The sequence below is a fragment of the Scomber scombrus genome, chromosome 12, assembly GCF_963691925.1.
Source record: "Scomber scombrus chromosome 12, fScoSco1.1, whole genome shotgun sequence".
Classification (NCBI taxonomy): Eukaryota; Metazoa; Chordata; class Actinopteri; order Scombriformes; family Scombridae; genus Scomber; species Scomber scombrus.
Genome location: NC_084981.1, coordinates 24,183,721 through 24,209,629, shown reverse-complemented (window position 1 = coordinate 24,209,629; position 25,909 = coordinate 24,183,721). Strand labels below are relative to the sequence as shown.

General features: G+C 39.1%; 1 protein-coding gene across 2 annotated transcripts; it reads right to left on the bottom strand.

Annotated features, from left to right (window-relative positions):
• Positions 1–91: 91 nt before the first annotated feature.
• Positions 92–25,484, bottom strand: wipf1b (WAS/WASL interacting protein family, member 1b). 2 transcript variants are annotated; one of them, XM_062430425.1, is made up of 10 exons: positions 25,361–25,484; positions 14,390–14,497; positions 5,897–5,999; positions 5,193–5,310; positions 4,786–4,950; positions 3,930–4,656; positions 3,426–3,523; positions 3,007–3,231; positions 2,051–2,167; positions 92–1,659 (listed from the first exon to the last, which is right to left on the bottom strand). In XM_062430425.1, exons 3-10 carry the CDS (start codon positions 5,954–5,956, stop codon positions 1,607–1,609), a joined length of 1,563 nt encoding a protein of 520 aa, XP_062286409.1. In that variant the 5' UTR covers positions 5,957–5,999; positions 14,390–14,497; positions 25,361–25,484; the 3' UTR covers positions 92–1,606. The 2 variants fall into 2 exon arrangements, with proteins under 2 accessions (XP_062286409.1, XP_062286408.1); XM_062430424.1 differs by lacking the exon at positions 25,361–25,484 and having other exon boundaries at positions 14,390–14,587.
• Positions 25,485–25,909: the final 425 nt, after the last annotated feature.

The window sequence follows — 25,909 nt, the reverse complement described above, 5'->3', positions numbered from 1 at the left end:
CAAATTATTTTCCTTTGTGTTGTACTCTCAATTTATTTATTTAAAATGTACAGTCAAATAAAAGCACATTTCACCCGAGGTAGAGCACATAAAGCATCTTAAAGCATTTTATTTATTCATGTAAATAGGTTTAATTCTGTTTGATTGTCTTTAAGAAAAGTTTTTGTTGTTGTTGTTGTTTATTTTGACCAACACCTAATGTTAATACATCATGTATACAAAAAGAGCAGGGCTGGGTGAAGCATCATAATACTGCACAGTTCTGAAACATAACTTAAAATAATAAAGTTCCAATACCTTTTGATTAAATCACATCGATACATACACAGTTCCTTCATAGTAAGTAAGCTTTTAACAAAACAGCAAATGAAAATCAGTTCGACTGTAAACCAATACTAAGTTCCCATACAATGTCCTTTAAAACAAAGTTGATCTAAATCATAAGCATTACATGCATGCTCACATCTGACAATCAAATGAATAGTACCGTTCAGTGGTTCAAACAAAAATGCACAGCTGTAAATTGTACATACTGTGAAGGCACATGTGGCTTTGGCAAATTAAACACCCGCGTTTCCCCTGATGGTTTATGCAGCAGTGACAGGGCCAAGTTTAGTTTTGGTTCCAGGTCCATCGTAATAACAAACAGAAGTCTTCATTGCAATGGTGATGTTATTACGACACCTTCTTACACTTAACATTCTTGACGTCCGGTCACGGTGCTGTTTTTACATCATCAGAGGTGATCCAATCCAGCTGAACAAACAGGGGAACTATATACACACACATAATTTAAGGCACAAAAGGCATCCCTGGCTAATTCCCTTAACTCTTTTAAGCAGCCTGAAATTACAATAGAAAAAGGCATACTGGAAACACCAGCAAACGAAATGAGCAATAGCTTCTCAACGCCCCTGAGGAAGCCAAATGGTTGCATAATAAACTCTGTACTATTGCATCATTATAACCCTGGGACGTCAATGTTGACAATAATCTCCCCATAAGATGTTGATTTAGCTTCACCTAATGCTGTCTGAGTAAACAGGCTGGGAGGGTCACACATGCTACAGTTTTCTTCTAAAAGTGTAAGTGGGTGGCAAGATATAATATTGGGCATGGAATTAATGAACTCCATTAATTGCTGTAGAATGGGATGAAAACATTTTCTGGGAGTCGATGTGCATAACGTTTTGTGAAAATACTGTTGTTCATAAGTGATCTATGTCTCACAGCAACCAGGTCTACCTAGAACGCACCATCCAGCTGCAGCCATGCATAGTTGTAAACCTGATTTTTTTTTCTTTCTTTTCTTTTTTTTAATAGTGCCTACGTATTTTTTTCTTTTTATTTGAAGACAGTATACCAGAGTATGAACATGCTTTGGTCTTTGAATGCTACCATTCTGCTGCTACAGATGCATATAATCCAAACTCCACATTGTGAGTCTGTCCTTTTACTTGGCCAACTGTACTTCAGGTCCATATTTCAGTCCATACATGATCCACATGCCATAGGTCAAAGCACGATGAGCGCAACAGAAAGAGAGAGAGAGAAAGGTAGGAAAATAGAGAAAGTAGGTCCAGGTGTTGTGATGGGTGCCACTTCTTCACCTGGATATAGGAGGAAGAGGAGGGGCTCCTCTTTCCTTCTTACCAGAACCTGCAAAGAGGAAAAATACACAGGAGTTGGTGTTTAGGTTTTCCAGAGAATATTTCATTTTCTTCCACAGGGGGGCAGTATGTCACAGTCCAGCTCTATTAACATCAGGTTACTGTTCCATTTGTCTGTGTTTCCGAAAGATCCAACTAAAGGTTGTTCATTAGCAATGGAAAAAGTGATCAAACCTGGCAGTATTAGCTCAAGTCAGTACCATCTAGCGTTTGAAATAAAACTGATTTCACTTGTCTGAGTCTACTTGTTCAGGACAAACAGGCCAACAGAGTATGCATTTATGTACATTTCAGAAATACCACTGGACAATCCGCACACAAGTAACGCTGAAAGCAAGGCTCTTGTTTTTCACTGTTTGGAAAAACAACGTGATACAGACCTCTGCCGCCCTCATTCTTGGCAATCTTGCTGGGGTAAGTCTTTGGGAAAGGAACGTAGGGCTCAGGTGGAGGAAAGTCCGACATTGGATGGAAATTGAACCGGCACTCCCACTCATCTGTTGATGGAGAGAAAAAGAGGTCAAGGGATCTGTCCTCCGTCAGACTGACAAAACTCTCATGACACAAGATCGAGGAACATCATGAATACATGTAGTGCAATAACAGACACAGACTTTGCAAGTCACTGACTAGTCAACTAGTTTAACAAAGCATGAAGGGATTGCAAAAGGTCTGTCCCTCACATTTTTGGATGTGACACAATGCAAAAGAAGATAGGTGACATAAACAGATGTCAGATTTCAAAATAAAAAATGAGAAATCATTCTGTTTCCACAATTAACAGACAGATTTCAGTCAGTATTCTCAAAATGTCATATCCAGAAATGACTACAGCATGTCTCTGTGTCTAAAATCTGTCCAAGAGCAAAACATAGTCACAAAATATTGTGTTCGAACTGTCAGATTTTTTCTGGGGGAGGGCACTCAGGGCCCTCCATCACATCTTGTCTCCCAAATCAAACTGTCTCTTTTGGCCCAGTGGGATAAAAACAACACAAATGGAGGGCAGCGGGTTCCTCTGACATAGCTGAACACAGTGGAACTTCTGGTAAAAACAACACTGAGGGCAACAAGTTTCTCTTGTTGAGACTAAGAGGGTCCAGCCTACACATATGGATTAATATATATTAAGCCTGTTTTGCAAAATGACAGGGTTTTAATTTAGCTAAAATTTACTATACATGCACTTTTGCACAATCTTCCTTTTTCCATCTTATCCTGTAGTGGAGAAATACAGTTCCCAGTGTTTTTGGCCCCAAGAACTGTGTTTACTTCCTGCTCTCTATTTGATCGATACTCAGATAAACCAAACTAACACCTTCTGGGATCTACTCACCCTGTATCTGGTTGTGGTGAGAGTTTTGAAAGCCGTTGCCCATGGGTGGTGGAGGAGGAAGGGGCCCTCCTGCCCCAGGCCTGTCCGGAGGGAGTGGAGGTCTACCGCCAGGTCCCCCACGAGGGGGCTCTGGGCCAGGCCGACCTACAGGAGGAGGTGCTTGTGATGACCTCACACTTCCCCCACCCACGGTACGACCTGAGGGAGGAGGGGGAGGAAGGGGTCCTTTGAAGGTAAACATAAAAATTGACATGTTAGCCGATGACGGAGGATGTGAAAGATACTGATAATACATTGAAATCAACTTCTATCACAGATGTGTAGGTAAAATATTTTCAATTTGAAATATCTTGAACACTTTCATGAGGATTTTATACAGCAGTAATCCAAAATGTAATTAATCAATCAAAGCTGTTAACCTGAGCGTGCTGAAGGGTTTCTTCCAAGAGATGGCGGTCTCTCGTTTGGTGGAGGAGGGAGAGGTCCTGCCCGACCATGTGGTGGAGCTGGAGGATGGCTGGTGAGGACAAACACACTTAATATATACATCCATTACACAATATCATAGTCAAAAAATAATGCTAAACAAAGAATGATGCAGTGATCAGATGTGGATGGCTCCCACGTGTTAATGCTTCAAACTTCATTTTACTTATGTCAAAAGAACTTTTTTAAACAGGTCTAGTTTTTTTAGGGACTATTTTTTGCAGAAAGAGGATACACTAAGAAGTTTGCGTGATAAGTGGCCTACTGCATCATCGAACAGCTATTAGATCTAAATCTATGCAAATTTCAACACAGCCACCAAGAGAGGTTCAACAATCCAGAGCGTTTTCTCATCATCTGATGCCTGACATGAAACGTGTACCTCGTCTCATTGCTAAACATCTATCAACACAGAACAGATCAAATTTTACCAGTACCTGTTAAGTGAGCTGTTCCTTTGGGGTAGACGAGGAGTGCTGTGATCATCCCCTCCAGCTGGGCTTGGTGGGAGAGGAGGAGGTCCCGGTCGGCCTGGTGGGAGAGGTGGTGCACCTCCACCAGGGGAAGGACGAGAGGGGGAAGAGACAGAGGAAGGCGGTTTGGAGTTGACAGCAGGAGGAGGAGGGGGGAAATCACGGGGCATAGATGGTCTATGACCGCCCATAGGAGGTGGTGGAGGCCGGTCATCAGGAAGTGGGGGCCTCCCTCCAGGAGCTGGGGGTAAAGCAGGTCGGCTGCTGTTGGGGGGTGGAGGAGGGGGCCCGGATAAGCTTGCTCGTGACCCAGGTGAGGAGCCTCCTGGTGGTGGAGGGAGAGGTCCATGCCTCCCTGATGGAACACTAGGAGGTAGAGCTGCAGAAGCATGGCTGGGTCTGGGTCCTCCAGGGAGCGATGGCGGTGGTGGGCCTCCACGAGACTGGAAGCCCTGGGTTGGTCGAGGTGTGTTGGGCACGGGAGGGGGGCCGCCTGGAGTGTCTTGTCTTGAGAAATTTGGGCGGCCCTTGGGAAGATCAGGGGCATTACTACGACCAGGTGGGCCTCCTGGGAGTTTAGGTGGGCCTCCACCGCCACCAAAGGGGCTGGGGCCTCCACCGCCACCAAAGGGACTGGGGCCACCAGAGCGGCCTCCTGGGGGGAGTATAGGTGCTCGACTGGGTCCTGAGTCTGGAGGAGAAAAAAGGCAAATCTTAAAATTAACTATGTTAATGGCGTTTTCACACTGTTGGACACAGTGCTTCCTGCATTATTGTTGTTATTATTATTATTATTATTATGGTTATAATATTTTTTTACCATTGGACTCTCTGTTTGATGCAGACCTCAGTTTTGGCATCCCTCCTGCGAACAGGCCACCTAAACCACCACCACCTCCGCCACCTCCACCTCCTCCACCTCCACCACCACCACCTCCTCCTCCTCCTCCTCCACCTCCACCTCCACCTCCACCTCCTTTGGGTTCTGAGAGGACAAAATAAAATGATTAGCTTAATTTTTTGATGTACATTTGCATACAGATGCAATGTGGGTTATCAGGCTAATGGGGACCGATCAGGGCTTCAACCACCTCTACTAAACCTAACCCACTCTTTGGCTATTTGACTAATTAGTGACTCCTTTTATCACCAAGCTACAAACGAAATCTCTGTTTGAGGACCATAAACATAGTCATTATGAGTGTTACTGAAATGGGCTTGACTTACTGTCCAGACTGGGTCCACTGCGGTCATTGGTAACAGTCTTCTTTAGTCTGGAGCCTTTACTAATGTCAGACAATAGAGCGGACCGCCCCTTCTGCGGAGGTGGTTTCTCTGTGTTGGCCTGAATCACAAACACACACATGCATATACAGTCTGAGTAAATCTGCAGAAAACTTGCATAAATACGAAAAAACAACAGTTGATTTTATTGATCTTCAAGACACAGTGAAATATATATGAATCACATTCTTTAATGTTCAGTTATCTCTCATTATATGCCAAATATATGCCAAAAATCCCTTGAGTATTTTTTATAAACACCCCTTTCTTGTTGTTCTTCCTGTAAACCACATGTTTGATGACTCATCTTGAAGTCAGATGCGTGTACAAAACTGTATCCAAAAATGGGATTTTTTGTTTGACTTTAAGTGTGTAACACCACTTTAAACCATAAAAAGGGGAGACGCAGATAAGAGTGCGTAGGTAAAACTGAATGAGCAATAACAGGCAGTGACTGGAAGAAACTTGGGCTCACAGACCCCAAACAGCAGGAGAAAGGTGCTTGGTGGCAAGAGTGAGGATGTTATGACATGATTTGTCCACAAGATAGCTCTGCTGAGCAGAGGGTCAATAGGATAGCTGTGACTGGAAAGAGAGACAGAAAAGACAGATAGAGAGACAGGGAGACGGACTCCTCTTTGACTTACAAGAGCAAAGGTGGGAGGAGGGGGAGGCCCTGGGGGTGGTGGGGGAGGCGGAGCAGGCATCTTCCTTTCTCCACTTTATTTTGTCTGCACTGGACGCTGTACCCTGTTAGATAAATGATACACACACATGAGAAAAAGGTGGACAGAAAAAGCTAAATCCAGCAGATATTTCGGCTTCTGCAGTGCTTCCCTGAAGGTAATCAAGGATACAATAATGTGTCCCTGTAAATCAACCATCTACAGTATGAATAGACAACAAAAAATGTATGAGTATGACTGACTATTTGAAATAAGCAGAAACTAACACAGCTTAATGTTGAAGCAAATACAAAAGAGCCTAAAGCTGCATTTTATTCAGTCTAGTCTATTCAACTAGATGTGGTCATCTGACTGTACAGAAGTGACTTAGAAAACCCTAAACACTTCTCTAAAGATAAACAAGTCTACAATTTTTGTCCGCATAAAAAACTGGTTACAGTAGTTAATTTCACTTCCTTAAAATGAGCGTTGGTGATGAGTTAGAAAATTCTAATATTAAAGCTAACAGGATACAGATTTACATTTTTGTGGGGTTTATCTGCTTGACTGACGCCGATATCAGCCCATCACATTCAGCTGTGGTGGTTGTTACTTGCTAATTTCATCTCAGCTCCACCCAGGTTTTATCTCACTTCATAAATAAAGACCTTCAAGCTTAGTGACTGTCAAGATGGTGTCAAGATGGTGGCGAGTGGTACACCCGATTTTAAGGTTCAAAACGTTCCTTCAGAATAATCTTAAACATATGAAAACATACTTCTAGTGGGTGCAAAATAACACTTTGGCACATAAAAGCTGAATCATCTTTAAATGTTCAAATTGCAACATCAGGCAAATATGCCCAGAGAGAGTGAAATTGTGTGAATTTCGCAAGATATGCTCCATAAATTGTAGATATCTTGAGGAACTGGAAGTAGAGATATAATAGACATAAGTGAATAAGGCCAATAACATAGCAGTTGATAGCGAGCTTGCAGGCAATGACAGATTTACAATAAATGTTTAATCTAGCAGAAACTTTAGAGTCAAGTTCCACAGAACATGACTTCACAACACACATAACACAAAGACTGATAACCAGTTGCTGCTTTAAACTAACACACCATCACATAATCCCTGGGTCTAATGTGCAGAGCAGCAAGATTCTGGGTTTCCTTTTTGTTAAAGCTCTGATAGGAAAAATATGCATGAATAAAATGTTCCATCCTCCTTAATTGAAATGGTGTAAATATAACCACTGGCAGGGAACTACACGTCACATTTTATTAATAAACTGACAGTAATACATTTCAGCTTTCAGTGTAACTACATGCAAAACTGCTGTTTCACTGTTAACGTTTCAGCATGTTTCACTTTTGGTGACGTCCCAATAAGTTAGGTCCAAGAAGGTCTTTTGCCATTTACAGCTGATGGAAAAACATCTGCATTGACATCGCCGCTGCTTTAGATGAGGCCAGAAAAACAACATGGATGAAAACTTCATCCCTAAGGGAGTCGTGCTGCAGCAGCTGTCTGACTGATTAATACTGTGTGGAGTTTAAACTACTGACTTATTCATCTGCAAACTGTACAACTCACATGTAATTATTTGTTAACATATAATATTTTAAACTGGGGCTGCTTCAAAGTACATCTTTGAAATTGAATGAGAGGCATAGTCCTTTCTGTAGATCAGGACCACAAGAGGAAAATATAAACAAATTATCTACATCTATCTTTCAAAAATACTATAAACACATATATACAAAAAAAATCCCAATATTTACATTGCATAACTACTACAACACATGGTTTGGACTTCAAAGAACCCTGATCTCAACCTCATGGAGTTAATCTGGGATTACATGAAGAGAGAGAAGCAGCTGAGATGCTGAAATCCACAGAAGAAGAACTGAGGCAACTTCTCCAAGATGCAAGAACAATCGACATATCACCAAGTACCTGAAAAACTTTGCAGGTGTACCGAAGAGAACTGCTGCCTTTTGCACAGTACTGTAAGAGCTCAACAGCAAAAGAGGAAATATTAAACATTGGTCAACCTAATCACTAACATGAAAACACTTCCCTTTAAACTTTATGGTACCATACAGAAAGTATTTCTCTATTACCTATTTTAAATAGGGATTTTTAAATGTAACTATATCGAAAGCTTTGTTAGCATTATCATCACGTGAAGATGAACATGGTGGAATTTGTGGCTAAAGTAAGTGCCAAAGATGCATATATCATATCTCGGTTTAAATCCAAAATGATTATCACGCATAAAGACAAACAGTTTGGATCTGTATCAGTTTTACAGCATTAATTTCACCAGTTTTACCTTTAATTAAAAGTGCAGTGCAAACTGCACTGAGATCAGAGAAGTCAGTACTTGTACAACAGCAGGAACGTTAAGAAGCCAGTTTAACAAACAGCGAGAAAAACAAGTTCAATAAAAACCACACGTTAAAGACCCCGTCACATACACGCTCGCACATTCACACTCACTCCGAAATCGGCCTGCTTCCCCTCACACAAATACTCACATGGCCTGGCCTCTCACTTCATTTTAAGTCACACACACACACACACACACACAAGCACACACACATATAGTCAGACAGTCCTCTAGGGGCCTCTTACTTCCTGTATGCTGCTGACAAACAGGAAGTCACAAGCGGCTCCAGCACCGCAACCATCCGGTTGCCAGGATGATACGTCTCCATCTGCGCTACGAATCATTTTGAAATTCTCATCATCACTTTCATCCACTTTCCTCCTCTCGACTGTGCACCCATCTCATGCTCTCCTTTTTTAATCACTTATCTTCCTCCCTCCTTCGCTCGCTCTTTTCATCTTCTAGATGTTCATCCTGCATCAGCCTCCTTCTCGCACCTTGTTTCTCTCAGTTTCACCATCTGACTTTTCCTTATCATCTAATCTGTATTGTTTTTGCATGGTCTGCCACCCTCAAAGTCAAACATACTGAGATTGTTCCTCTTTCTTCTCCTTTGAACACAAATGACAGTTTCCACTGACTCGAAATTAAATGCATTTACATCTCCTGGTGAATACAGTTTATATTACGCGGTAAAAATGTACAGAAGCAAAGGAACAGAAGACTCCTTAAATGTGCAATAGTTTAAATCATTCACACTCAACCTGCTGGTGTCCATTCTTGCATGACACCACCATCTGAACACCTGAACTCAGGCCTGCACGTTTAAATCCAACCCAGTCATTTAACGTTGTGCCTAAACCCAAACTGCTTCTGAGTGATGAACCCAAACCTGATCAAACTGATTGCCTAAGAGGTATAATAGTAAAAGTTTAGCAGCATGTAAGGGGGACATGCTGAGTAACATCCGCTGCGACATGTTTCCACTTAAAATTAACTTCATAAAACAGAAACAGTTGATACGTCCGTGAAACAAATTTTTCACACTACACAACCTGTGGTGTGCGGTTCAGTTGGTCTATACTTGAACTAAATGTGTGAGTTTTGCCACCTTTTTATTTTTTTTCACACACAATCCAGTTTGACTAGAAATGATTGTCAAAGCAGATATATCAACATTTTTAGAATGAAAGCACAAACATGTGTCTAATAAAGGGTTGTAACTATCCGTTATTTCCATTATCAATTAATCTCTTGATTTATCTATTAATTTGGTCCAGAAAATGTCAGAAAATGGTGAAAAATGCCCATCACTGTTTTATCATGACACAAGGTGATCTCCTCAAAACAGGCCATGACCTAAAGGCATTCAGTTTACTATCAAAGAAGAAACCAGAAAATATTCACAGAGAATAGTGTTACAAAAATTATTTAAAAACAATTAATCAATGATCAAAATAATTGGCCATTAATTTAATAATAATTGAAGCTCAAGTCTATTATATGTGCAACCAGTCTGGCAAAAACTGAAAATATCAATGTACAAAGTAGTATTTAGATAATCAAAATAGACTAAAATCTGCAGTGAAACAGACTAATAATTAAATGATTAGTTTATGTGAGTACGTCCATTAAATCAGCTGTGGCCACAAAGTGATCAATATACTGACCCACATATAAGGTTTTAATAACAATACGCTGTTTACATGTATCCTTTATATGACTGTCCTGTTTCCCCAATAGAGACCATGATGGGAAAAAGTCTGCAAAACTTCACAGAGACAGGAAATCATGTACAGCTCAAGTCTCAGTATGACAGCTTAAACCTGCTATAGTTCCCATGGAGACTCTGAATGTGTATGTATGTAAATGTATATGTAGGATGTATGCAGAACTAAAGCTCTTTCTGGAAAATTAAGGGGAAGATGGAGTACATAGAAACTACCTACATTACATATTTGAGTCTAATTTCTATTAATGACAACTTCGTGAGTATTTATAACTATAGGAAAACATTGAGAGAAGATATTCAAGTCTGGCTTCATTGTGACTTTATTAAAAAAAAGTTGAAACTATGATCTGCCTTAAAAAGAAAACCTTCATACATCCATTCATTCATATTCTAATCCTGACACAAACCATTCATACTAACGTTGAATCCTAGCAAGTAACAGTTGCTACATGCCAGATAGTGCCACACTCATCCTTGTATCAACACATGTTAACAGTGTTTGTACTTTACGCTAGATGAACTATTTAATCCAAATATTTGTCGGGACAAATGGCGACCAGGCGGAGACGTCTGGTGATGATGGATGAAACAAACAAACTGGTTGTGAAAACATAGACTAAGTTTTATAACTATGATAAGATGTGTGATCCAAATGGGCCAAATAAACAAATCAATTCCTGTTAAATATCAAAATCTAGTCAACAGAGTCTCATTTTTTTTGTGGGCTTTTTTTTGTGTTACTTAGCGTGACCATGAACCCAAAAGCATTCATTTTATGATATGAAGCAGAGAAAAGTAGGAAATTATTTGCATATGTGAACCAGCAAATCACTGGACACAATTCATCACTTAATTGTCTTTAAGATCATTTAATCATATGATAGTTAAAATGACGATTGTTTTAGAACTATTACAGCTCATAATTTTAACCATGGTTAGGGTAAAGTTTTGGCTTTAGCTGAATAGGAAAATGTCATTCACAGACAGCTGTGAACCTCTGTGAAAAACTTGCCATTTGAAGCCGTGCTGGCAATCTTGAAAGATTTGAAGCCAAATGCACATGTGCATATTTCCACTGGGCCAACAACTGCAGATGTTTCTATTTGTCCTCTGTGGCAGGGGAATGTATTTCTATCACTTTGAGCTTTGTACTTTATTGCATGTAAAAAAAAAAAAAAAAAAAAAAAAAAAAATGCTGAATTGATAAAAGTTCAGCATGTCAGGCTGAACTAAGAGGGTAGGTGGTTCGTTGGAACAGGGCTCGGAGCAAACGCAATCACCGCTCCCTTCAGTCGATGGTGTAATTTGTTCAAATATAGCTCCTATGAAAGTTTAAAGCAGGACAAACACTAACACCTTTTACTTGTTTCCTGCAGCAGTGATGACATGACACTGACACCACTGCAGATGTAAGCCTAGCAGATGAAATCAGGCAGGAAGACAGGAGTCTGTTAAAGTTTCGTATGTGTTGCAGAGGAGGGGGCTTCACGGTGTGTGAACGTGGCTGTGACAGTTGTCAGTTTGACCACAGTAGTCACATTTAACAAAGAATTTGTACGTCAAAATATGCCCACGTCTAATTATTAGAAACAAGGAAACCAAACATTCTCATGAGCTAACTATCACTCAGTGCAAGATTGGAAGTGTATACTGAAAAACATCAACTTCTGTCATCGGAAAAACACAAAAAAAGGCTTGTGTTGAAATTTAAAAATGTGCTAAACTACTTCCCTTTCTCTAGCTGTTACTCACACACAGCCTAATATTAGCTAAGCATTCACAATGGCTCCTTTGACAGACAGCCAGAGAGAGGGAGAAAGACGGAGTGAAGCAGAGAGGGAGATATGAGGGATTCAGGGTGGAGATCCTTTGAAGAGACACCGTCAAAACACACACACACACACACACACACACACACACACACACACACACACGCTGAATAAGGCTCACATATGTTTCAGTTTACAAATGGCCATAAAAAGGCTTCTTCATCCTGCCTCTGAACCTCCTGTGCTTGGCGACCTCATTAGAGTTACTACACTCACACACACACACACACACATTCACACAAACACACACACGTATGCATAGTTGCACACTTTGAATTTATAATCACAATACAGCAGTGTTTCTTTTTCAGCCCTGGTCTACAAAACCTGTCCTTTCTTTAACGCCACAAATGGATGAACTCAGCAAATATGTTCTGACACTTGTGCATGAAAATAAATTACATTTATCTCACTTATCTTCACTTTGAAAGCTCCTTAAAAAGGGACATAACACAGTTTTGGTGGATTGTTAAGTGACACAGTTTATGTTTCCATAGCAGGTAATAAAAGCCAAAATTATTTACGACCCCATACTATATTTCATTTGGCTTCATATTTGCTGTTTTCTGCTGCTCTAAATGTGGGTGAGATTTGTGTTAGACTATGAAATATCTGATTCAACAACTGAACTTAATTAGATTATTTTAAATAAGCAAAAAGTTTAAGTCATTGCTTTTGGTGTAGTTCAATGCAGAAACATGTTGTGGTTTTAACAGGGGTGATGGAGGGTGGGAAGGGGTATATCATTATGTTGAAACCCACCATCACTTCTCCCTTAAAACCGTCCAAGCTGTCAGGTGGCTCAATAATAAACATTAATGTTTAAGCTAACAATAAGACAAACCAAACACACTTAGCAACATCCAGATATAGTGTTATATTTACATGCCTGTCTGCACTGCAATCACCAGGGTAGATTTATAGAGCTACCAGTCATAAAAAAGATCAAGATCTGAGTTGATTTTGAAAGTGAACTAAAGCAGAAGGTAATTTTACATGTTTTCAATGCAGCCCAGAGTAGTAATAAATGTGTCGGCAGTGCAGGAACAGTGCTGAGTAGCTAAGCTAACATCCTGTGGTGCGTTCACATGCACTTGCTCACACACCCATATACATGCACAGAAATAGACACACACACACACACACACACAGCAACTGTATCTGGCAACAGATGTGGCTCTGCTGCTGGTGTTTTACACTTTAACTCAGCAGGATAATTTTAACTCTTGAAGGTTCTTCAAATAAAGAATTAAACGCCGAACACAATTCATGACGGAAATGTTCACAAATGAACGTCCTCTATAGAAAGTCTCCCGTGTATTTGACAAGCATTCTTTGTGTGCAAGTGTTTCCTCTTGATATATGACAAAAATACACATGTAAATTAAATAGATTTGAATATGCACCTAAAAGTTTACAAAACCTTTAATGTTTTTTTATGGGTTTCCTCAATGGCATTAAACCACTTCCTACAACATAACTTGCTTTGTATGAACTTTTCTGGTGATGTTATAGTATAGCTGAAAAACCTTATTTTACCTTCCGTTACTCTGGGTAATCAAAATGCATTAAGCAGGTGCTCATAGAGGCTAATTAGGTGCTATATTTTAATTATTTTGCTTTCTTACTCATATTCAATGTGTTTTTATATTAATTAAGTTGACATACCAAATAAGATAACGCCGTATGAATTTACTATAATAGCTTTCAGATGAATCAAATTAATGTCAAACAGTGACTAATCGGTTCAAATATCTCTCATGCATTGGTACTGATGGGTAATGACACAGTAGATCTACACAGACACACAATCAAAGGCATCATATAAAGTGAAAAATGACTTCTTAGTCTGCGTATCTTCTCTTATCGTTACCACAAGAAATACTGGACAAATACACTGATGTCAAAATGAAGGTTTAACTTTCATTTGAAACGCTCACCTTGACCTCTGACCTCCCTGTGGTCAGCTTTGAACAGTTAAAATTACCGTAAACATATTTTTAACTTGGCTTGACACAAACGCTCACAAGGAGGTTATGAACAAGGTAACATCCGGTCTGTAATGCAGATGATGTAAATATGCTTGAAGAGTCAAACGAACATTCTTCATAGCTCGCCTTAAAATAGGGTCTAACTCAGAGAGATAGCGTACTGTGTCCGGTCTCTGTAAATTTAGTCTCTTACGCCATATTCAGATCATACTCCTGTCATGTGGGTTAGCATTTAAAAAACATGACTGAGTTTAACAGAGCTATGCCTAACTCTACTCTGCTGTCCGACATCAGACACAAATTATTGTGTTATATCACTGTTTATTCTACTCTTTACTGACATGTATGACTATTGTTGTATTATTGGTAATAAACAGGAAATACTGTGTAACAGAAATGTGATTTTAAGCAACACCTACAGTATCTGTAGTCTTTCCTTTGAGTTTTGTCAACAAAACTAAAAAACCCCAAATGTCTTTTTTTTTTTTTATCTATAAAAACTTGGTTAAAAAAAATACTACTTACTCAATCTGTGTCCATAGAAGAATCAGCAGTATGTTCAGAAGACAGTAGAAGAAGCACCTCAGTTCATTCCTCATAAAAATGCAAAATGTGAAGAGCAGCCACATACAGCTGAAAGCAGAGAAAAGCGGAAGATTAGCAGCATCTAAATATCTTTAAAAAACATTGCTCACTGAGTAGAACTTCTTTATTCCTCTTCCTCTAAACTCACATCTCAGATTACACATTCAGAGAAGTCCCACCTCTGCTAACACACAAAAAAACCTCATATACAGCAGAGCTACTTCCTCTTTTTCAGTTCCCCACCTGGGGGAAGGCGGGAGGGAGGAGGGGAGTGCTGAGTGCTGGGGTTCCCAGCGGAGTTTAGGACTTAAATAAAGTCTACAATAAGGTTATGAGAGCTAAGTAGAGATGAATTCACTGTATGTCAATCTTCTAGGTAGTAAGTCCATTAAAAAATAAAGTTAAATGCATTAAGGGAGCATATATCTACAAGGCTGCACAATAAATAAATGACAGAAAATGTTTAAATTAGACTCATTTGGACTCATTTGGTGACAGATTCATGAAATCAAACCCATGATGGAAAACCACAGGGACTAACAAATCAAATACACTACACATATTACACTGGGGGGGGGGGGGGGGGGGGGGGGGGGACGACAGTTTTAATTACATTCAATTCAAAGTGAAAATATTCTGCAGATTCCCAGGTCTATATTTATATTCTGGGGCTTTATTGAAATATATTTGCATGATTTACAGTTTAAAAATAATAATAATCCTAATTTAACCCACGCTGGCTCTACAGAGTGTTTTAACGCCAGTCTCTTGAAGACCGGGCCCCCCTCCCGATGAGCCCACATTGGTTAGCTTTCAAAAGCTGCATCTCAGTAGACTTGAAGGTTACGTGAACAAACAAACAATGGAATGATTAAACTTCTTTTTCTCCTTCTTTACTAGAAAATGGAAACTTCTCAAGTTAAATCGGTACACGTTCGAGCCCGAATCTGATCCAAAATATGCAAGCAGACAACGAGAACATGGGACAAGCTTAACATTAAAGGCTATGAAACTGATGGCTGTTAATGTGCATGCATGAACTTCCTGATGTCAGCGAGACATGGAAGTACTGTAGAGGTAACTTTGCTTAACCCTCCTGTTGTCCTCGGGCCAATTTTGATCCTGGAGGACAACAGGCATTAACTCAAAAATGAGGAATGCTTTCATTTAAATGAGGCCTATTGACCATGATTTCCAATGATATTTGTAAAACCTGAGGTAATAAGTTGGAATGAAGTTGGCTTTAAATGTCTAATACAGAATTGGGTGATAATTTATACCTTATGCTTTATAAACAGTCAAACCAAACTGGGCCAATTTTGACCCAGGAGGACAAAAGTTGCACAGTCGACAGACAACAGGAGGGTTATCTTAGCATCTAAGCATTTTTACATAAGTTTTGGACCTTCAACCATGTTTAACACAGACCTCCAACACAAAACAGTATACAAAATGACAGAAAAGCACAAAAAGCACGATATGTCCCCTTTAAATCCAGCAATGCACCAGTAATAGTCAAGTATGACAAATATGAACATCTGATCCAAATTTATAAAGCCAATCCTCACGAGTAAACATACCAATCATTCCCTTTGAAAGGTCACTGAGCCAATGGCAACAACAACCAGGTCATTATCAACATCATTTAACTTTAAATTCATTAAAAGAATCAGACCAGTCAGTAGTTTTGACATTTAATTATTGTATCTAATTAGTTTGTTAACTACTAATCAGTTTATTGTTGTTCATTTTGGTATCAAACCACAATGTGAAGATGCATCATCGTTAAGTCATTGATGTCTGAGATTGTGTTTGACACACATAATTACATCACTGATTATTAATCGATGCTGTCCTTCTTCTGTTTATCCTGAGAGAAAAAGGAGAGACACGGGAACTCATGACGTCACAAAGATTAGACATTGTGGGTTTGTTTTTTTACACCAAATTCCCATGAGAAACAGTGACCAATAAGGTCATAATTTTGACTGTGTGTAAAAACATATGCACATACCTAGCAGCAAGAAGAAGAAGGAGAAGAGGACAAATGAGGATGTAAAAGCCACAGAGGAAATGAAGGGAATAGATTAGAGGCAGATGATGCAAAATTGGACAACTTTAAATGTGTGTATGACGCTGTTGTGTATTTCTCTATAAATTCCTTAGATTGCCTATTCTTTTTGTCACTATCCTGCAAATTCTTATGTTAATTGTATTTTACTGTCTGCTTGCAATCCAGAAACAGGAATTTCTCAAACTGCATGCTGAAATATATTAGACACCAGACAGCTTTCACACATCACATGTATGAGAGGGAGAAAAAAAAAACTTAAAAGAAAAGCCTTTGCTTATGTTTATTATCAGAAGATGAAGTAGATCTTCTATTCAACTGAATGAACTGAAAGCGAATTGATCCCAGCCCTCGGTGCTGCTGGATAGATCCCCTGCCAGAGGAGAACGGGTTAGCATAGCTTCACAGCAGCCACTTCCTGTGCACTCAATGTCACACTTCCTGACTCGCAACTCCTTCTGCCAACCCAACACCGGCTGCAGTTCAATACTTTCCCTCTTGCCTCCTCTTTTCAGCAAACTACAGCACCGGAGCTTCGTCTTAAAAGAGACACCTTGGCTTACTCCCCATGTACTCAGCTGTTTTTTCTTTACCAGACACCAGTCTTTGGTGAGTGGGAATATGTGTCTGAGCTGGTACTTCGGTAAAACCATGAAAATGGGCAGTGTTACCCACAGAGTATATTGCAATGGGCGAATGCTGCAAGAAAAATGCTTACACTATTAAAAGACTGCAAGTTAAATGAAAACTCAGCACTTTGTCTTATTTAACCAAAACAAACGTGCATCAGGAACTCCACATGTAAAGCTGTAAAGCTACAGTAAGCCTTTTCTACCAGTAGACTACAGGTACTGGAAGTGATGTGAAACTGTTAAAATGACTCAGAATGAAACAAACACTTTCAAACTAAACGCAGCTCTATTTCTATAAAAGGTAATCTGATATCTGAATACTGTCCTTATTTAGCATTCTGCATCCTCATATGTCATCATGTTCAAACTTGGTTTCATTTTGTTTTGGTGGACAAAGCAATAGAAACAATTACATTACAATACAATGCTCTTCACATTTCATTCCAGGTGGAAACACGATGTGCTTCACAGAACCACAGCTACCACAGAATTTGCAACCACCAAAACTATGTGGATAGTGTACACAGTAAAAGTATTAGACATAAGCACACACAATTAAAAACCATTAAGTAGGAATAAAAAAATAAAATAAGACTAGCAACCAAGCAGTAAAAAAACAAAAAAAAACAAGAACAATAACACGTGAATGAAAACCGTTAAAAAAGAATAAAATTAACACTAAAGACCACCAATTGACCAATAAACAGGACTGGATCAAAACCCTGTTGCCTGGTTACCATCAATCATGGATATTGCAGCATTTTAAGATGTCTTTTTTTATGTAAGTTTAAGTTGATTTGTACAGCACTTTCCATAAAGTACTTGTAACTCAAGGCGCTGCACACATCAGAAGAATAGTAAACATACGTAAAATACAGTGCACCAGATTTTGGGTGTGGACTATATGGCGCTGTTGTAAGAAGGGTTGAGTTAAGATTCAGGCCGTTTTAAAAATGTTTTATAAATTATTTCACTTACTTACAACGTGGAAAATAGTTTTAATACACTAACTATCAAGTTAATCATTAAAGCTAATTGGAAATGAACCCAATACAGTGTGTTTCATGTGTGTAAAGTTTGCATTCATAAACTTGTATTTGTTATATTGCTTTTATTTGACTTACCATGAACACAGAATGCTTTATTTTGGGCGCATGTGGAAATTGACAGTAGGACGACGGACAGATCGTCTCCTCTCAAAAAGGCTTTAATTAGATAGACTGACCACATGTTGGGAATTTAAATGGTTACTTTATCACCTGAAAAAAATAAAAATTCAATTAAGTGATATATTAACAGTCCTACAGCATCCAGTTTACTAATGCACACAAGTGGAACCCAACTGAGTCCATATACCTTTACCTGGTTGGGGTTCTCAGTGTGGGAGCCTCCATGTGAGACATTAATCGGTAAAATTGTGTTTTTAAAACTTATTTTGAGGGCGTGCTCAGTCTGGACTCATGCTCACTCCTACCGACATGTCTGTAAACGCTCCTCTGATGAATAAAATAGAAAACTTTTTAATCCTTTTGAAAGAGTAACAGCCAATAGGGAAACTCAGTCAGTGACTAAGTGACAAACTGGGAAACCACACTTTGTTAACACCCCCACAGTACTAGAGTGGTTTATCTTCCCAAGAAGTTGTGGTCTCTCTGAGCTACTGTGTGCCTCTAACTGAATAGCAGCACTCACTGGTACACTGCTCAGTGTCGTTGGTGCTTACTCATCTGCTATCTCATCAAACACACTATCCAAACTGCCGCTGGCCTGGGCCTTTCCTAGCTTTCTAACACGTGGTTCCCTTCGATCCTCCTGCTTGTCTGCCTCTCCTGCAGTGTTGATGTTGCTGGTAACAGATAAGCTAGTCTGAAATTACCTGAATGAATGTGAGTATATTGTCCTAAAATCACTTAATTAGGTAAACTGATTAAGTAAAAGTTAAGTTTTAGATTGATTAGAATGATTTTGTTTTTATCATTCTCAAATGCTCAGCACACACACACACACTGTCCTAGGTCACTTTCAGGAGACATTACATAGACCAGCATTCATTTCCTGGAGCCCTTCGTTAACAAGCAGCTGGAGGGTGTGAGCGACACAGCATGGCCTCGATCATGGTTTTGGCGTGTGCGAAACTCGAAACTACTTTGCTTTTAGAACAACTCTCAGGAGAGTAAAATCATCATCATCATCAATTCACTGTGTAGTTAAACTGATGGTGAGAGTCGTTAGACTGAAACTGTAAGTCCAAATATTACTGGTGGAGCTGAAGGTTGAAATGTCCTCCAACAGGCTGCTGACGTGGTGTTTCACAAAGTCATACAACTTTGGTAATAAAGGTTTTGTGGTGTGGTGATGGCTAAGAATCTCATACATAAGCTCCAACACTTTATTATCTACAACTGAGAACAGCTGGTCCTCAAGAGCAATGTACTGGGTAAAAAGCCTCTGTTATTTTTACTGCTCATGGATTGTCTGGACATTGTTCTCTTACTTCACTTTTTGCTGTAAAGTTGGTTGGTGCCATTTCCTGATGCTATCATCACAAATTCTTGAATTCAGCATTTTGTCGGTTCTTTAAATGTCTCATCAAATTCCTTGTGTTAAAAAGGAACTCCTTTTCTTTTTTTTTGCAACTAGTCATCATCGCTAATCCAAAAATATATCCAAACTGCTGATGTTGCTTCTCCTCCACCCACCTGCTCAACAAACAAAATGTTAAAGTCACGTTACCGTTAAGTGGTATCGGGTGTGATTGTATCGAAGTAGTTTTACAATAACGAGTACATGAGCATACTACCGGACCAATACTCTATACTGGTAACGGTATCGGTGCATCCCTAAACTAAGATCTGTGAGTCATATTCAACTGATTATCAATTGTTAAGTCTTCTTCAAATGAATAGTTAAACATTTCCCCTCTCTGGTTTAAAGTGAGATGAGAACATTGATACCGGCCTCATTTCACTAATTTTCACACTTTGTTTTTTGTATGGAAAAAAAACTAACGAGTTATAGCTGTTAATTAGTGAGCGTTAGAGATTCTGGGAGGTGGTCGGCTGTTTCCTTGTTTCCAGTCTTAAGCTTTAAAGCTAAGATGGGCTACTGGCTGCTGCTTCATATTTAATAGACAGATATGGGAGCAGTAAATATTCTCATGTAGCACTCTGCCGGAAAGCGAATGAGCAAATTTCCCAAAATGCCAGGCTGTTGCTTTCATAGAAGTATGACATCACCATCATCATTCATGTATGAGTTTTCAGGGAAACAAAAGGAAACTTGCAGCGGCACAAAGGGGCCATAAGGTTGCTAACAAATATGCTAATTCATCGGTTGCAAACACTGAATCATTATGTATCGTACAAAGGGGAAAATATCAAAAATGATGACGACATGCCCTTAATGAGATGAATCAACACCTTTTAAAATTTTAACACAAAAAATTTGATATTAAAAGCTTCACCAAATGGATTCTTAATCATGCAAGAAGTACAAAAACATTACAGTATTATCATTGCATTTTAAATGTTTCCACAGTCACAGCCTCACTACAGCCTGGTGTCTCAACTCGAGCTATCTTGTGTCTCAATAGACTGCATGAAACAATGTCATCAGGGTCATTATGAGTTTCTTCATGTTGTCTCATCTTACCACAGGACCTGAAATGTGACAGTCACTAAAACAGATCCAAAGGGCAAACACAGTCATGAGATTCATTAGCTTAAAACAACTTCAGACAGTTAATGAAGACAGAGGAGAAAAAGAAGAGAAATGACTCGTCCCCCATGCTGTATGTCACAGTCACATGAATATTAGTGCAGTCTGCCTGCAGGCCACTCAGCCACTTTAGATGCTTTGTGATCACACATCACACCACATATGACTCATATAATGTAGGCCAGGGACAGATACCACAAAATGTCATTCATTAGCTGCCACTGTGTGAAAATCTACTGTGACATATACAACTGCCAAGGTTTAATACAAATACCAAATGACACACTGTGAAAAAATTCCTCTGCCTATACTTGAAGCTTTTAACTTTTAACTTTATTTGTTTTACTCAATATACTCACACTCAAATTCAATGTTTCCCAAAACCCAGTACACATGCTTTGGGTTAACTTCGGACTGTGGAAGCAAACTGGACCTTTTGGCTATAAAATATGGATCAATGACGGGGTTTTTTGTGTCCATGTGGTTTAGTCAAATTTAAAAGAGGTTAAAATGTAAAAATAAACTCATGAATACCCTGCACACATTATTTTTTTGTGGACCCAGCATAACATTTCTACTTTGAATCCATTTTGAGAGAATATATTAGAGGATTATGGCAAAAATGTCTAAGTGGTGTAACCATAAAAACGTTGTACCAAATAATTAAACTTGATTAAAAACGCTAAATTCTTAATAAAACATCATATCAACTAGTTTTTTGGAATGATCTTACATTATAACTTTTTATATTAAATAAAAAGGTAATGGAATACAATTGTTCTAAATATTAAATTAAATTTAATACACTGTAGGGGGATAAAATATGTAATATTGATCATTCTTTTGTGGTTACACTTTTTGACATTTTCAGGAGCATTCAGTCTTACTTTCGGTAAAAAAAACAAAAATACAAAATGTACATTTTAACAAACCTGATGCTGCTTTTATGCAAATCTTTAAAGATTTTTTTGAATTGCTCATGTTGCCAACCCTCCACTGACCCATTTACAGTTTCCTCTAAGTGGTGGCAGAGTAAAACAACAACTTCCACTTCGCTTTTATATCTTATGTTGTTGAATTACCACATACATCCTTTTTTACCCATTTAAATATCTTGACCGAGGCTGTTGATGATTTTGGCTTGCTGCATTTGTACAACACATGAGGCACATGGTCATGAGTTCAGTGTCGGATGGACAGACAGATGCCAGGATCACATGCTTCACACAGGAAACAGAGCTGAACACAAAGACACAGCACAGGATTGCACTGCATGTTTCTACTAACCCCCCCACTCACTAAACAAATGCACATGCTATCCTCCGACTTCAAGAAACATGAATTATATTGCAAAACAGTGTTGCAATTCTTCTCACATGTTTCTTTATCTCTGAATGCACAGCAGGAAATGATGAGAGGTTCTGAGAATGCATTTCTACAGAGGACACAAGACACATTTGAATAAATAGAAGAGCGGAGAGATTCAACCAGCCCTTCGCTTCCTAAACACCACTGGGTTCAACCCACTGTCCTCCTGAGGAATGCCAAAAACTCAGAGCTACAATGAACTAAAACTAGTTCTGTAACAAAGCACATGAATGAGAGGACAACCTGAGACAACGTGAGCTCAGGAACAAGCTCTTCTCTGCTACAACCAAAACATCAACCTCTATAAGTTTTGATGAAAGCCATGATATACTGATGGGATCCAAGAATGATCGAACAGCGTGTGCTGTGCTGCTGCTTCTCTTCAGGGACAGACAACATAAGAACTAATTTAGTCCCAATATGAAGGAACCTACGTAGACCAGAAGTTTGTTATTATATTATGTATTAAACAAATATTATATCATCTTATATTCACAAGAGTTAGTTTCTTTCACTCACATTGTATGTTATAAAAGATTGTAGAGAAGCATCAGTGACTATTGCCTAGTGTTGACATGATAAGTTGCTTTATTGACATGTCTTAATATATACAGTATATATTTACATTTTGACTTAATGAATGTGAGGATTTACTGCTTTTCTCTGTTTTATCTAATTGGATATCTTAGTATTTTTGACTGTATATCAAAAAGCAAGTAATTTGCAGACATAACCCAAAATTCTATGAGATTTGGATGAAAATTTAAACTAGAAATACTAAATAATTCATTAAAAAAAACATTAAAAAAGACTAATAACTAACAATGAGAATCGTTATAGTAGCAGGCACATAGGTTTATAAAAGGGAGTATGTTTTAAGCCCTCACGGTCAGGTCTTTGGACCCAGAAAAATCCAAATTAGGGGAACATGGAAAATTTGAATTGAGCTGATGTGAGGACAGCAGGTGACAAACCACCGTAGCTGAGTGGGAGCCTGAGAGACATACCAAAACAGGCCCACTTAAAGCTTTAAGATCTTGTAACAAGAAGTTTCAAATTTGTCACTGAGTGAAATTAGTTGTTATTTCCATCTTCTTGTGGAAAAAATGACTTCAGCCCCTTCTGTTTCTTCCTGTCAACAGGTCAGAATAACTGTGAAGCTAAAACTGTTTCTGATTAATAAGTATGTGCGTGTGTGCGTGTGTGTGTGTGTGTGTGTGTTTGTGTGTAGGTGAATGTGAGGTATTGTAAAAAATGACACTAATCCAGAAACATACAGACAACTCACACTGACTTAGAGGAAGAGGTCACATAAATGTAGACATAATCCTTCACCAACTAATTTCACTAAATGGGAAAAGCCTGAGACGGATCAATGAAATTATATCAAGCGGATATTGAATATGTTTTGATTTGGACTGTACAATATGTGCACACTGGCACACACAGAAAGCTCCAAAATTAATATTCCTGCACAAATATCTACACATGCACATATAGAGTTAAGTTATTATGCTATGAGTGATGCAGAGGGCATCTTGGTACTGTGATCCTTTGGGGAAAAACTGGATTTAAGTTTGTTGTTTTTTTAAAGGTGCTGCACAGTGGACTTCCTCATGATGAGAGCTATAATGCAAAATCAACACTACAGTTTAATACATTTCTGCGTAATTCTATTTGTGGTAATATGATCCTGCCTGGACTCAAAGCTATTTGAGTTAAGCTAATAAAAGTCTGTGAAACGTAATGCCTGCATGCTCAATATCAGTTTTTATCATCAGTTATTTGCCATTATTGTGATAAATAGCAAGCCTACACCAATAACACAAAAACACTACTTTGCATAGATTAATTTCAACCATATCGACTTGCATGTGGCATAATTGCATCTCCCATATCAACACACAAACAAAACCACCCAACCAGCAAGAGGACAACATTTAATAGAAGTAAGAGATGTACACTTCTACAATACCAAGAAAAGCCCCTCCGGCTAAACCCGGAGAAGTAATCAAAGCAGTTCTGAGGAAATCCTGTTCAAATTAAATAATCTGTTAAACTTGAACCACTGAAATGAATCATAACCTTTAAAACGGGGCCAAGAAATTCCAGCTACAGTATCGCTCTGCAAAACCGCTTCTTAAGAAAGTTACTTGCACAGGCCTCTTAGCTGTGGAAAGCACTTTCATTTACACTGCATCCCATCAGCTCAGAGCTGCATCGACGTGTGTTTACTCAGCATTCCTCCATTCGAAGCAAGTCATCCTTTTTATAAACTAAATGTTTACAGAAGTAGCTCAGCCTTAGGAGTGTGTGTGTGTGTGTGTGTGTCGGTCTGTCCCTGTGTGTGTGAGTGCATGCAGAGTGACTCCTTACAGCCATATGGCATTCTGTCAAACTGGTTGCGAACAAACACATGCACACATTCAAATTCCTTTTTTTCCCCCCCTTCTTTTTCTCTTCAGCTTTCTGACTTTGTGGCATTTAATGATGTGGATGATGGGTCCAGCTGAAGTCAAAAGCATATCTTTGTTTATGTGTGTGTGTGTGCATGTATGTATGTGTGTGTGTTCATGTATGTGTGTGTGTGTCTCCCCACTAGTGGTCCCTACAAAACTCTTTGAAAACAAAACCCAAATATGTCAAAACACTGCAGCCCCAAAATTCTCTCAGCTCTTTCCTCTCTCCTCACTCTCACACAGCTCTAAACACATGCTTGACTGTATGAGACATGCAGCAGACAAATCCATGGAAACACAGGGAGTTTTTAAAAAGAAGAAGAAAAGAACCATTTAATACAAGTCTCACATTGGCACATCATTTGAGGGTAGAAGAAAGAACAACCCTTGGCCTGTTGCCAAACCTCTGGTAGAGCCTTGTGCGACTTTGCAAGACGTTTTAACCCGACTAAACGCTTCTTTAGACGGTGAAGTAAACAGTAAACAGCCATCACTACTGGAATCATTCCCAGCTGCCTTCCCGGAGGATGACAACTTCTTTTTTGCTTGTAAACCGAGCTCGGGTCTCACGGTTTCCGCTTCAATTAGACTATTTTCCACACAAGCACACAGACACAAACACCAAACTTACACCCAAATTTAAGGTGATGTTTGCTTAACGTACCTCTGTAAGTGTGAATTATTGTGCACGGATAATAATCTCCCATCGACCGTCGCTATGCTGTGGCTGGCGCTGAAGTCCTCTGTGCAGCCAATCCTGAAGTCTGCAGAGGTCTGGTAGGCAGGCGGGCAGGCCAGCTAAACTGGCCTCATCCAGAGCCGTGCACACACTGGGTTGTGTCAAGTCTCTCAAGGAGGAAGAGGAGGAGGAGGAGGTGGAGGAGATTTATCATGCTGACAACACAGAGCATTTACAACGGCTAGATGATACTATAAATAATACAAAGCTCACTGAGAGCCTTTTTGTTTCCCACGCAGCAAACTACCATTTAAAGATCACCTTAAAATGTGCTTTCAATGGAAGTGATAGAGGCAACAATCCACAGTCCACACACAGTCCTCATTTAAAAGTTGATGTGAAGCTTAGCTATATGAGTCTTCAGCAGTATGAATTAGTCACAAAGTTGATATCTGCCACATTTACAGTCTTTTTTAAGCACATTTCCTCTTTGTGTTTCCCTGTTGAGCTTTGTTGAAGTATAGTAACAAAAGA